This window comes from Cloeon dipterum, chromosome 3 (genome assembly GCF_949628265.1).
Source record: "Cloeon dipterum chromosome 3, ieCloDipt1.1, whole genome shotgun sequence".
In the NCBI taxonomy this organism is placed as follows: domain Eukaryota; kingdom Metazoa; phylum Arthropoda; class Insecta; order Ephemeroptera; family Baetidae; genus Cloeon; species Cloeon dipterum.
The window spans coordinates 26,283,556-26,298,289 of NC_088788.1; the positions used below are offsets into that span (position 1 = coordinate 26,283,556).

The 14,734-nt window shown below is 41.9% G+C and overlaps 1 protein-coding gene across 2 annotated transcripts; it reads right to left on the reverse strand.

Annotated features, from left to right (window-relative positions):
• Positions 1 to 122: 122 nt before the first annotated feature.
• Positions 123 to 14,273, reverse strand: LOC135938575 (E3 ubiquitin-protein ligase TRIM71-like). 2 transcript variants are annotated; one of them, XM_065482290.1, is made up of 11 exons: positions 14,080 to 14,273; positions 11,181 to 11,329; positions 10,190 to 10,372; positions 9,581 to 9,866; positions 9,030 to 9,310; positions 8,882 to 8,959; positions 8,275 to 8,410; positions 8,015 to 8,215; positions 7,455 to 7,649; positions 7,059 to 7,388; positions 123 to 6,815 (listed from the first exon to the last, which is right to left on the reverse strand). In XM_065482290.1, exons 2-11 carry the CDS (start codon positions 11,327 to 11,329, stop codon positions 6,666 to 6,668), a joined length of 1,989 nt encoding a protein of 662 aa, XP_065338362.1. In that variant the 5' UTR covers positions 14,080 to 14,273; the 3' UTR covers positions 123 to 6,665. The 2 variants fall into 2 exon arrangements, with proteins under 2 accessions (XP_065338362.1, XP_065338361.1); XM_065482289.1 differs by having other exon boundaries at positions 10,998 to 11,329; positions 14,080 to 14,270.
• Between the last annotated feature and the right edge of the window lie 461 nt (positions 14,274 to 14,734).

Here is a 14,734-nt window from a genome sequence, read left to right on the forward strand (position 1 = left end):
TGTATCAGCGATTCAGCTCGTGATACCGACGATCAATGAACATTATTCCTTCCCAGCACACAGATTTTCGTTTTACTCGTCCGTCTGGTGAGCGATTGCTTTTCAGACGATGTATTTGTTGATTTTCAGTTTTATTATTCATGTTTCTAGTATGTACACATTCAAGAACTGACACGGTTGATGACGGCAGACTCATTACAATTATTCGCTAGGTACGTTATCTAGTTTACATCCAAAGTACCTTAATTACAGAGTTGTACATTCCTCTATCTCTATGCTTAAATTTTCTACAAAGTGCAATTCGATAGAGATGAACGACACAATTATAATCAAAACGAGCGCGTCAGAGTCGAAACAACATCTTCCTATCATTGACACCTAACTTGTTTTTGTGTAGGTATGTGTGTTTTTTTTCATGTTTAACATTTCATATTCGTGGAAAATGAGCTTTGAATATATATTTTAATAACCGTCGATTTGTTGTAACAAAATAATGTATACACCTTGCACAAATTGCATCAATTTGCTTTATCTTCGTATAGTTCCAATTATTCAATGAAAGCAGCTTTGAGCTCATTTAAGTATACGATTTAATAACTAGAATCATAGAAAAAGAAATGAAGTATTTCTGCATATATAATATATAGAAATGACATGTGGCATTATGAAGAGGTTTGCTCAAATGTGTTTGTGTGTGAAGCTGAGTTTGATTTTACTTTAAATAACTTACACGAAAGATGATACAAAAAATGTTTTAACACCTAAATTACAACCGATCATTCTAAATGTGTGTATTCATTGGAAGTATTAAACCGGTTTCGCATAAGTTAATTTTTTACTTATAGACTAGGAGGGTGATTTAAATTTTCAATGGGCTTAAATAACAGCATTTCACCCTCTATAGTTTAGCAAAATTCCACTTTTCAAGCAGTCGAGTTTTCCTGCCTTTCACGTGAAGACAAGGAAAGCTAAATTAAAACTGCATGCACGGTTTAAAGGGATTTTTCAAATTCCTCCGCAGTTCACTCACAACACGATTTTTCGCTAGCTTTCAAAGAAACAAATCTGACTCCACTTCGCTCTGCCAAGTGAGTGCAGAAAAGGGTCAACAAATATCGACACAGTTCGTGAAAAGGGAATTTCTGCCAGGAGCGAATCAAATGTTCCACTCGTACTCAAACTCACGGGAATTTTAGAACTTTCACTCTGCCAACAGGCGCGGACAAAATTTTTTTCCATAAAATTATACACATCTTTAGAGATTTTTAATTCTTAAGGGCGAGAGTGTTGTCGCTTTTAAGCTGTTTAGTAGTTTTTGGTACAGTAAATTTTTGTTTTTATCAGGTATCCTATTTTGCAATTGTTGTGTTTTTATGTATCAATGTAGTGTGTATGTGTATATGCATGCATGCGTGTGTGTGTGTTTAGCACTAGGAAGAGGTATTTTAATTTCACTTTTTACGTACGTAATTTGTCTGCGCCGATTCGGTCCAGCGAAAAAAGGGCGTTCAAAGGGTGCTTCTTGCCTACTTTCGCGGTATTTCCGTTTTCCCTACCAACTCAATTTGATTGCGAAAAATTTTCTATGGCAGTTTTGGCTTTTAAGAGCGCACACATGGAACAGTACAGATAAGGCTCTGATGGAAATTATACTCCCCTGACTTCCGATTCCCCGTCTCCGGAGAAGTTTTGAATCTGTACCTAAGAAGATTGCGGCTCTACTTTAACTTTGAGAGTCCAGGTTTGTAAATTTCCACTTCTAATCTGCAGCCCTCTAGCTGTTTTTTTGCTGACCAATAAAAATTGAGTTAATTGGCAAATGTTCATATTCAACAAGATCAGATGCTCTGTGGTTAACTAGGTTATTTACACGGTAATTTTGGAGTAGGCCCTTGCTCAAGGGCGCTCTCCCAAGCTAGGAAAACGAAGCTTCCCTATTTGTCCGAGGTGGAAGGGGGTGGGTGGCGTTGATGGCAGGCAGGTAAATATTTCACTGGTCAAATCTAGTTGGCATAATTTTATTTTTGTACTAAACAAATATATATGCTCTAATCGCGTTTTTGATCGTCTATTATATAATACACCGGGGCTGGTCGATCAAAATATGCTACTCTCAGAATTTGTCTCAATTATGATAAAAGTGCGCGGGGAAAGTACAGAAATTTTATTAAAAAACTTGAAATGACTCAGTTAAAAATGCATTTCATATAAAACGTATAGAGCTACTAGTGTTCGTTTTTTCTGTTTTCAGATATTGTATCGTTTAGCTTCATATGCAATCGGCGTGCGTCCATGCTTTCCTGTTTCGTGTCTTTTTTTCTTTTTGTTCTTGGCAAAAAGCTTGTTAAAAACCACGGTCAGTTGCGTGGTGTTAGTTTGTCCTAACGAATGGTAGCAACGGCAGTTTTATGTTTTTCCGTGTCGTGTGATTTCCTCGTGTATTGCTGGTGAACGCATGAAAACGCCAAATGAAATAATTATACTGTCGCTACACGTTTTATGAGAGTGGTTTTACTGGAGGTAAAGCACGAGATTTCGGATTCAAAGAGTTTGCTTTCACTGTGATAAAAACACACATTTTAGAGCCAATTCGAGGCATTTTAAAAGAACAAAAAGGCGACAAATACAAAAGTTAGAGTTCCTGGCCGTGCTCTACTAGCATGATCAATTATTCCCTTGTCTGTTCTTGTGTTTTCATTGGAGAAGAAGTGCATCCTCACAAAATATCCGACCCTCTTGTCAATAACTCGAGTTGCAATAAATCATGGCCATTTTTTTGAGCACCGAACTTTTTTTGAAAATCGTGCTCCCTGAGAATCAAAAATGAAATTATAACGACAACTGAACTCTGGCTGAGACATTTTCGAGCGCCGAATTCTGAATAGTGAAAATCCGCGGTTCTAAACTTATTACTTTAAATAGATCCGATATTTACAAGTCATTCGCCAACTGCTTTGATTAAAAATTAAACTGTAACCACACATCTCAAGTAACGTCGCTATATTCTCTTTTACTTGAAATTCACCTTATACCTTAACAACTATTATTTATTCATTAATGAAAGGAACTTGAATCTGACACAATAAAATAATTATTAGCGTCTTCTACTATACATACGTGCGTTTTAATTATATATTAACTTTTGCTGTGAGCATTTGTCTCGTCTCTCCGAGAAACTTTATCCTATATTATGAAATCCTCAATAATTTTATACCCTTTAGGTTTCCAAATTAGGAACATAAAATGTTTTCATTAAAAATTTCTTCAAAAGATAACAAAAAATAAGGTTCTACAGTGGCCCATTTATGATTTAGAAAAATAATTGTTTGCAATTGTTCTCGATTTAAATATATTATGTAGCAGGCGGTGTTTGTGTATGTATGTGTAATTGAGAAAGTGTTCTTTTCGCACAACTTTTGGATTAAATACTGCATGGAAGAATCGATAGGAAAAATATAAGAACTCTTCTCATTTGTGTAAATATTGCCAATATCTTTTGTCAATTTGTTTTAAACAAAAGACAACAATGATTTCTGCTTGGGGATACTGCTAATACAATTAAAGATATTTGTTATCTCTTTACTAGCCCTCAACCCGCTTTTTAATTTACCGTTTTGCTTCTTAGTGCTCATAGCAATCATCGTTGTACAGGTAAAATTCAAAATTTTCAATAATCTTATAGTTCACTGATTCACCGTTCGAATAATCAGTTTCAGCGTCTGTAAAGTGTGTCTGTGTCAGTGTTTTTTCTTATTTACCTCTGGAAATTTGTTTAAGAAAACAGCATAGTAATGTCATTAAAAAGCGCTTAGCGTTACTTTTGTTAACTACGAATTTAATGTGGCGCATTGGACTTGCGTGTGATTTTTTATTTGAGTAAAACTAACGTAACTGAATCGTAACTGCCTTGGGAATATCAATCGCCTTATTCATGATGCCAATTGCAAGGTAGTCCAATCGCTCCGTCAGCACTTAACTTAAAAACAAGACATAAAGTATACAAAAAACGAAAGAAGAAGAAATCTCGATTTACGCGGAGGAATGGATCGATATAATAGAAAACAACAAGCGCGATTCAAGTATAGTTGAACAAAATTATATTTGTATATCTCTAGCATTCCTTAAAGAGCAGAAGAATAAGAATATTTCATATTGTTAAAGTACTTTCTGTCTCGGTTTAAATCCACATTTATAAGTATGTATGTAATTAATAAATAGAGTCAATCAGTCTCTCTCGCAATCGCATTCACATTCATGATGCGCATCTAATTTATTGCTAACACATTTATATGTAAAACTCTGGGCTGAAAACGAAATTCGTTCAATCATTCACACGCACGTGATTCGCATCTGTTGAAAAAGCGATAATCATGACCTACAGGAGTGATCTTTCCAGCGCGATTTCGTGTTTTCTATCTTTGCTATTTCGCTACATAGTATGTGTGTGTGTGTTTTTTTTTTTAAAATATTATTGTTGTTGTTGAGTGTGTGAAAGAGTGAGTGAAAATTCATCAAGAAGAAACTACCAGACTCCCACTACGGCCTGCGACAAACGGTTTTATGTTCAACTTGTATCAAGTGTATAACCGTCGGTCAATACGGCGTAGAAAAAAATTAGTCGTCCTATTTGGGGACGAAGCTTTTGATCCACCGGACCAATCAATTTTTTAAATTGACCACTGCCTGATTTATGTAATACTTCTGTTTGTATGCGCGCGGAGAATGATAAAATTAATTAGGAAACGATCGAAAATAACGTTTCATCCCGGGATCGAAATTTTCATCCACGTGATAATTTTTCCGTGAGCACCGATATTTTTACATTTTCCGATGTTTGCAGAAAATTTGTACGTTGGTTGTTTTTTTTTCTTTTGCTAATGAGAGTGTCAGTGTGAGTGTTTGTTTATGTGTGTTTTGCGAAGCCACGGGCCCCTGTTTTCATATTCATATGTTTTATCCCTATTGAAAAATGGTAGTAGGAATCTTGTAGTTAGACTAATTAATGCTTAAATGGAACTGCGACACTTAAGTGAAAAGGTATAAAAAGTAGTTGATTTCGAGTCAACCATCGCTTTTGCTTGTTGTAACTAAACTAAAATACAGTTGGTAATGATTATAATTAAATAAATATAATTGTCACCTCGCACAGTGGTGTCTAAATCTAAAATCATAGTTATTTACAACATATGCTGAAATTTCTTCAATCGACAAAAGAACGAACAAATAATTTCATCCTGAGCTTATGTGGTATAATCCAATTTGATTGAACCAAAGTGAAAATAATTATTGATAACTGAGAGCATAACACGGGACTCAAATTACTAAAATGAAATATAATCTAAAACGATTCCAAAGTGGTCAAGCTTCAAAAATTACATTAGTTGATGCATGCCTTGTACGAATGTTTTCATGGATATCTACCGGTGAATAAAAACCCACATAAGAAATTATTAGCCTAGCACGTCATCATAATCAATGACCACTATTTGTCTATTGCGTAATTTTATAAATGTTACACCTATTGCTCATAAAAATGTGTGAAAAGCGCCGGACTCCGTCTGGCGCCGCCAATTAGTTCTTTTCCGTTTGCTAGCTCTCAGTGTCAACGTGCTTGATAACAAACTTCACGTATTATTATTTTTTACAATTTGCGCGATCAAATTTTAAATACTTTTTGAAGTACGGGATCAAGATTTAACTGGTCCAACTTGCAAAGCTGATATTCAAAATTGAAACAATTCTATAACAAAATTTACGTCAACAGTGTGGTGGACAAGGGGTTTTCACTAATAAAATCAATATCAAATGAATTTTAATTCTTATAAACGAATTTTGTCGCTTTCAGCTGCAAACGGTAACAGAACAAAATACATAATTATTTCAAATGAGTGGTTGCTTGCACCACTCTCTCCATGTGTTGTGTGTACTTAGGAAAAAGTTAACTTTTAAAAATATTTTACGAATCTAGAAATTAAAGAAGTAAGAAATGACTTGGATTCATTTTCGCATGCTTCATCCAAAACCATCCATCAACTATGGCAGCAGTTGATAGTACAATGCTGTTCCATTACAAAAATTTCCTTTCGTGCTAAAAAGTAACCATAAACGTATGAGATATAGCGCGTGTTGTGAGTGTTAAAGAGGAATGATACTGGAAAAGCCTAGAAAATGCTTGTTGCCAATGCATAAACTCATCCCTTAGGATTCAGTTAGAGCCTAAATTGACCTAAGGAGCGCTGTAATTTTTTGAGAAAATTGGCTGGAAAGTTACCGTGCTTTTCAAATGGTAATGGCTGTCTCCTTACTTGAAATCCGATTTAATTTCAAAACCAAGAATTTCCCCATTAAGTGGCATACACCGTTGGACAGATCTCGACGAGAGGAATCGGAATATGCTAAGAAAATATATTCAAGCACTGTAAATTTTGGAGAAAATTGGCAAAATTTGAATTTTTATTGTAGGAAGGTCATTTTTTTATTATTGCAAATTGTTGAACAAATTGTTTATCGGTCAATTGTTTAAGGCATCCAACAATTTAAATAATTTTCAATTGTTGCCCAGTATCATTCCACTTTAAATATAAAAAGAAGAGTCGCCAAATTTCAATTGTTGCACGATGGAGTGCGTGTGTGTGTGTGTGTGTGTGTGTGTGTGTGCTTCCAAGTTAAAATACCTGGATCCTGTTGTTGCCAAAATCGACCACAACAATTTTTCCGTTTGGCGATAAGCAGAGGCCACTGGGACGGTCCAGCTCTCCAGGTTGGGTGCCTGAAGTGCCAAACTTGCAGAGGAAACTGCCATTCTGCTCAAAGATCTGCAAAAATCCAGGTGATTTCATTACACAATTATTTGTAAGATACTTTCCTAATAGCATATTTCAGTATTTTGAAGCTTAAAATATAATTTGATGACAGGATTTAAAAAAATCATTGAACAAGCTTTGATTGAAAAAGTAAAAATATAGTGTTTTCTAGCTTGAGGTAGTGATTAAAAATCTTAAAAATGATTTCGCATGGCGGTTTAAAACATTTTAATTTGGTAACTTAGCGCCACACACCTGCACACGGTTGTTGCGCGAGTCAGCAACAATGATATGACCCTCTTCGTCCACCGCGACGCCCTGGGGCCTGAGGAACTGATTGGGATTTGAGCCCTCGCCGCCGATGAAGCGGGCATTTGAGAAGCTGGGCTCTATGACGACGAGCCGGTGGTTGTTGAAGTCGGTAACGATGACACTGCGGTTTGGCCCCCAGCACACCCCACGCGGTGAGTCAAAGTGCTTCCACATGTTGGAGGAGCTCTCAAAGCCGTACTTGCTCAGGAAGTTTCCATGGCGGTCGAAAAGTTGAACTCTGTGGTTCCTCGTGTCGGACACAACGATTCGCGACTGGAAAAAAGTAAAAATCAAGTCAGTCGCGATTCAGTCATCAGTCAGACGAAAAAAGTGACTCACATCAGCATCAGTCGCGACATCCCAAGGGTAATTAAACTGGCCAGGTTTAGTTCCCTTCTCTCCAAACTTGAGCACGAAAACGCCTTCAAAGGAGAAGATCTGAATGCGGTGGTTGTCCTTGTCTGCAACAATGATTCGCCCTTGGGCGTCGACTGCAACTCCAGCAGGCCGGTCGAAATGTCCTGGACCGGGACCCTGCAAAATGCAAATTTTATTTAACATCTTACTTAAAAAAGTATTTTTCTTAGAAAAGGAAAATTATGAAAGGGAGAGAGGGAGGTTAGCCTCAAAAATAGTGTTAGTAACAGATGGCAAAAAAAAAATAAATAAAAAATAAAGGACAAGTTAGTGTTAAGGTGGCTGTGCTGCACATTAGCTGTGCTTGCCTGCAACAATTTTCAAGCTCGACAAAACTGAGGACAAGTCTGCTCTTCCGTTAATTTGAAAATTCTGCTGAGGTTGAGCAGTCTTTTCTTCCTATGTGCAGCATAGCTTGATGTTACGTCAGGAATTTTTTTTTGCCATTCATTAGGAAAATATCTTGATAAATTGTATCTTACATGTTCACCAAACATGTGTCGGAAAGTTCCGTCAGCCTCAAAAACTTGTACTCTGTTGTTGGAGCGATCAGCAACGACAATACGTCCCTCCTTATCACAAGCCACGCCCCAGGGCCTGCAAAATTGACCTTGGCCATCGCCCTCCTGGCCAATCATAACGTAGGGTTTTGCGACGAGAAAGTAGTCGCGGCCAGCTCGAACCTGGAACACATTTCTCTTGTTGAGAGAAAGGTACGTCAAAGGTACATGGTAACGCGTACTATGGGATGGAACGGACTATTGCGTATCGGTCTGCCACGCAGGGTGACCGATATCTCGTGGACACCCTCCCTTCGAGGCACCCAGCTGACAAGGTAGCTGCCGTCGCCTTGATCCTGGACATCAGCGTGCGACGTCCTAAAAATTCAATGCCGAAAAATTAGGCATTTCAAAATTCCCTCAGCGTCTTAGCTTAAATACACAGCAGGAAACTGTGAGCTCGAGGTTTTGACTATTTTTGGTAGATATTTATTTCTATGGCTCATTCACTCATTTGAGTTTTTTGTTGAATCATAAAATGAATAATAATTTAAGTTTTTGTTGGTTAATATCCAATACCAAATCACGAATAAAACAATGGCAACGCATAGATTCACCCTCAGTTTAAAATTAATAAAAAAAACAACCTACTGTCCGTCAATGCTACTTTGGCTAAATCAATCCAGCCTTAGGTTCAACAGTAAAAAAGATGGTTAGTTAAATCTTCCGCAGCAGAGATGAATTAACATGCCATTGAGCAAATTAAAATCCTCTTAAAAAACGAGTTGTAAATGCAGCCAACATATTCTCGTCGCTCCTTAAGTGTTTTCAATGAACAACAAATTTTACCTATGAGTTTTGTCTGTTACAATGGCACCAATTAAATCCCGTCCGCTCCTCCTGGGTACCCCAAGGTGGTCTGTCACTCTAAATATAAAAATAAATAACATCAGAAATTTGGTTCACAACAAATTGAGAGCTCGTTAATATATATTACCTGACAGTAAAAGTGGCAAGTCGTCCGCGAATGCCTCTTTTCAAGCCATCTCCAGAGGCCACCGTGAGGTCGGCGCATCCTGAACTCGCCACGTGGCCCAACATGCTGATCGAGTCAAGCAGCGGCTGCAAATCTGACGAACTGAACCTTATGATGTCGTCTTCGCACGGCAAACAAGGCAGAGGCCTCGAGATTACGGGTGCTGCAGTCGTTGGCGAAGTTGAGCTTGGGGTTGGTGGGGAGCCGTTTAACATGCGGAGATGCAGTCTTAGAGAATCGGCCTGCAAAGATTCGCGATCAGTTTTTCCTACAAACAACAACTGCAACTTTGGCTAAATCGCTGAATGTGATCAAGGAAGAACAATAACATATCTGACCCATTATACTTTCAAATTCAAATTAATTTATGTTTCTGGAAGCAACTTTCAACGTGCTTGCGGTCATTTAACTTCCTGATATTCTGCCAAGGTCACAATATAATCAAATTTGAGCGCTTTTATGAGAAAGGTCGTTGGTGAGTTTACACAATTTACAACAAATGAAACACCAACCTGAAAGTTCAGTGCGCTGTGCTTGGCCTGGCCCACTCGATTTACTTGTGCCAAAAGAGTCTCCTTTCTCTTAACGAGGTGCTCACTAGCTGTTTCAAACACGTGGTGAATTTCTGCAATGATTACTGCATTCCTTTGATCAATGCTACTGGACATCGCGGCCACCAGTTCCAGTTCTTTTTCAGTCTTTTGGATCAGTGTGGAGTTAGGGTTGTTTGCTGCAATCAGCGACTGCGGTGCTACTGGTATTCCCATTGCCATTGGTGGTGGGGATTGCGCCAAGCTACTGCAATCGCGGAAAATTATCAGGTTAATTGATTCATATTACTGCTCAACATTTAATAATGTTAAAACTGTAACAAATTTGAACGCTAGCCGATTAGTTAAATGGTCTACAAATGTTATGCTCAAATTTATGTGTATTTTAGTGCATCAATAAGAAAAGGGTTCAATATCAATATTATGGGAGGGAACATGGGTCAGGAAAGGTTGAAAAGAAAAAATGTAAAAACTTGATTTCAATAAAGTGCAATTAATACATTGTTGAATTCCAGATTAAATCACTTTAAAAACAACAACAATTAACTGAGATTTTGTATCTTCCAATACCTGAGACTATCTGGCGAATCTCCAGGACTGGGGAGCGAGCCCTGCATGTTGATGCGCTTTATAGTGTGTTCCTTGGTGACACGAACCTTATAATGCGCCTGCATGCAGTTTTCGCACAACAACTCATTGCATTCCTGACAACGATACGATAGCCGGTCTTCGCACCCACAATTCGGGGTTCTGCTGGAAATAACGGACAACCATTATCTCCAGAATGCAAAGCGAGGGCTAATCAATTTAATGATTGACAAAAATGGACTGGGGAAACCCTAGTTTCGTAAAAATTGGCTCGGAAAATACGTTAACAGCGATGGGCTATAATCGCACAACATTATTTATTTTTAAAGTCACAGCAATTCATTAGAAAATTTCCCAGCTTTACTGGGCATAAATGCTTGAGAGAAATTTTGTCGTTGTGTAGCAATTAAATGTCGGGAGGAGGGATTACTTTTTGACCCATGGAATGTTGAAACTAAAAAAACGAGATTTGTTGCTTGCTATCGAGAGAGAGAGAGAGAGAGAGAGAGAGAGAGAGAGAGAGAGAGAGAGAGAGAGAGAGAGAGAGAGAGAGAGAGAGAGAGAGAGAGAGAGAAAGGAAAATAAAAAGCATTACAAAACATGATAAGTTCTCTCAGGTAGCAAGGAAAACACATTCCGCCGTGCAACCCCCAAAGTCGAGCAAGTGGCAAAGCTTTTTAGAGAAAACGCGCACGTTGAAGTTTCCACACGAAATTCCAACGCGGCCGTATTTTCCATCAAAGCTGCACACAGAGGGAATCTCACGATTTGAGTAAAATCTCGCAAGTACCCATGCTCGATGGTGGGCGGGCTGGGCGAGGCAGATATTGTGGATTTGCTGAGGGAGTATAGCAGGTCGGCAAGTAGACTGCCACCGCCGTCGTTGTTCTCGGGGCTGATGCTGCCGAGGCCGCCGACGGCGAGATTGCCTACTGGAGTGCCGTTGCCGTAGAAGTCGTTGTTGTTGTTGTACCTCAATGACAAGTCGCCGATGCTGCCGATGCTGCCCAGCTGCATTTGGTGGTGGCCGTTGGTCGGCATCTTCTGGCACCTTTCGAGGCGCAGGTTGTTGGTGAGTTCGGCTTGGTCTCCAGGGTATGGATTGTAGGAGGGCGCTGCCATCTGAAAACACAAAAACCATGCGTTCGTGAATAAGGTGCAGAAATTTTCACCGAAACTACTAAGAAAAGGGATAAAAGGCGTTTTCGGGCGAGTATGAGCGATTGTATCCTTGCATCAACCGAGTGAAATCGAGATCTGAGACGAGAGTCAGTAGCCGCGTGTCAATGACCCGGCGCCAAGGGATGATGACGCAGCTGCGAGTTGAATTGGGAATCTGCGGTTTGCACGAAAAGTCTGCATCTTGGCACAACAGGCAATCGTTTCAAACAGAAACAATGCTTCGAACAAGAGATAAGGGTCGATAGCGGTATTTCTCGCTCGAATGATAAGGGCGGAATAGTTTCCGATTCGGCGACGCAATTTGAAAATGAATTCGTACATTACACAGCACAAATTGTTTGTACGCAATTTCAAAGGTTCAAATATATAAATCGCACAATGGTAAACGGGTTGGCCCAGAACAAGCTGCGATGGTCGAGATAGTCGGTTCAAGTGGGCCCAGTAGCGTGGGACCGGGTTGATGCCCAATCCTGAACCTCGCTGGGGTGTGTTCGCCGCTAGGAAAACGGTACGATGCACTTTGACTGGCACGAGGGAATTATTTGGAAAGTTTGAGGCAGAGTGGCGCCATTTCTTGTCGAATCGGTGTCGATTCGAAACGTGGGCCGTTTGGGCCGAGGTCAACTCACCTAGGGGCTCCGGAGGAAACAAAATCGAATCAAGAGAAGGTGAAAATCGTGGAACTGCGCGAAAAGTTCACTCTCCCAAGAGTTCCACTTTGCTAGTGACGTAAGAAGAGCAATGGTGGCTGCAATTGCACCGACGCGTACGCCAAGCGGCGCAACTGCGTTTTTCGAAAATCCTCCTCGGTCCGAAAGAGAATAAAGAATGGACAAATTCGAGGACCAGAGGCTCCCTAAGAGCACAACACAGTTAAAGTCAACCCGTGCCACCGAATTGCTGCCAGTGGTGCTCGAGGAGCGAATTAGGGGAGGAAGGGGTTATCAGAGTGCATTGACCCAGTTCACCAGGTGCTCACGTCCTCGCCGAACAAATTCGGACAAACGAGCCAAAAATATTTTATTTTCCAACTGTGCAACACTTTCCGTTCGGAAAGTGCACCTGCGTGCCGAGGAAAAGTGCGTTTGACTAGCCGAGTGCACTCGGTGCAACGTCACAATTAACATGGCTGCAATTGCGAGCTGCAATTGCGCATATATCTCGGTGCGGGATACATGACGTCAGGGGCCGATGGAATTTCGCGGATTTCGGCCGAAGCGTCGACAGAAAGGGGTCGCGCGTACCGTTAAACGCATCGGAAAAATTAGGCGGTGCGAACAGCACGCCCGTCCCCGGGGCCGGGCGCATTTTCGGACAAGTGGGTCAAACAGGTGCATCCGACCTAGCAACAATGTATTCGCATGCATCGACCGCGGTGCAACAGTCGAAATTTCACGCGGACCGCGGCAGGCGCGTTCGGGACGGGCCATTTCCCGATCCGGCCGCGGTGCCCAGCCGAAATTCGCGAGGGCGCGCGCACAATTTCGGCTAGCTGGGTGCATCGGCGAACAGGGCCTACCCCAACATTGCAAAATTACCTTTTGGGAGCGAGCAGCGCTGCTCGGCGGGCGACTCGGCGCTTTCGGCACCCGCGCCGGTCGGCCCCGTGCCGACGGGGCCGGCGCTCGAAACGCGGACCACGGGCAGGGGTGGCGTCGGGTAACAGTGCATATTGCGAATCAATGCAGAGGAAAGTGCAAGTGCATCATCGCATACGGCTTGCTGGCTCCGACTGAGGCACAGAGTGCAGTGCAATGCACTTCTTGCCGCCGCCGCTGGCATTGGCCTCCGCAGCCGCTGCTGCTGCACCCCTGCCTCTTATGCAACTCAATTGTTATGCTATTTCAGTTCAGTGCATCGACACTATCGAAATTTGCACACTTTGTTGTGACACATTTTATATTGCGAATTCTGCAATTTTTATTGCAAAAGAAATTTATGTTTTGACCAAATTGCAAAAAATTGCGGATTTTAAGGTTTTGCGAATAATTATGCACTCTTTGATTGAAATAATTGCTGTCTCTATCCTTTAACAATTTCGTTTCATGTAAAAAATCCACTATCAACCCTGTGCACGTGGAGCACGACAAAAGGTTGCCTCGAGGGGAGAAGTATTTTTGAGCGTTTCAAACGCGGAAGCTTCTCCTGATTTCTAGAAGCGCCCCAAGGGCATATCAGCCCTATAGATCAGCTCCGATCACTTAAGCGGCACAAAAATACGCCGCTCTGATTCTCGCCTCGGCCGGTGGTTTTCGGCATTAATAGGATGGGATTGGGCCGAATTTCAGCCGCGCGTGCTCCTCTGTTTATTATTATTTAAGTAACGAGTGTAGGAGAAAGGTTAGACGCGATCCGGTTGTTTCACAAACGCAAGTTTAGCATTGGCAGCCTGCTCACGCTGCCGTGAGTTAGGCAGGTCGGGGAGACGGCCGGCAGGAGGGGGAACCGACTCTACTGCACAATAACACACGTCCACCCGCAGCGTTGGGCGCCGCGAAACATGCCGAAAATTCGCCAAAACCGAGTGGCAGGCCATGCCGACTGCCCCCGGGGGCCGCGGCTGGTCGGACGGGCCCCGCGGGCCCGCTGATTCCGCTTCCGCCGGTCCTACGACAAGTGCGGCCTGCTTGTCGGAGGTCGGAGCGACTTTCACGTGTTCGTCGTGCGAAAATAGGACTCGGGATTCCTACCTGCGTGCCGGCTATTCGGGTTCCATAGGGGGTGTATTGGGCGCGGGCGAACGTGATTGCCTGCTTCTTAGTCGCTGGCTCGGACGTGAGGCTGCCGGTGTGGCCTTAACTGTGCGGGCAGGGCGGACAGCTGTGCTTGCGAGACTCGAGCTCTGATCGCAACTGAGCAATTTTCGACAACCTGGGTCCTATACTCCCCTCTTATGCCGGCTGTATGCGATAGTCACGTGACGCGCAGCGTCCAATCAGCGTCGGGCCGGGTCTTTGACCCCGGAGGATGCTTGCCTGTTTCATGTAGACTGACTACACACTGCCGCGTTCATTTCCAACCTATCCCAATCCACAAAGAGGATGGTGGGACCATGGTTTCACGAAAAAATAAAAGCGATTACACAGAAGCTGCTGCTGCTGCTGCTGCGCGCTCCCCGTTCGTTCTTCCACCGCGCTCTCTGAGTGTGAGAGGCCAAAGCACCCATCCCTTCCTCTCATCCCCACAAGGCCACTGCGAAAATTATTATTATTTTTATTGCATCGCAATTAGATAATTAGGCGACACGCCGCAGCACCAGTCACGGGTTTAATGACTTTCGGGCATTACTCTCCGCGCTCGATCTGATTATTCTCACCGCCACTGGGGGCAACATTCGCGAATTCG

Coding starts and splice junctions, on each gene's coding strand:
- LOC135938575 (XM_065482289.1), bottom strand. CDS start 11,329: ATGGCAGCGCCCTCCTACAATCCATACCCTGGAGACCAAGCCGAACTC. Junction 8,960..9,029: donor CTTGCCACTTTTACTGTCAG/GTAATATATATT, acceptor TTTTATATTTAG/AGTGACAGACCACCTTGGGG. Junction 7,389..7,454: donor ATGTCGCGACTGATGCTGAT/GTGAGTCACTTT, acceptor ACTTTTTTCCAG/TCGCGAATCGTTGTGTCCGA.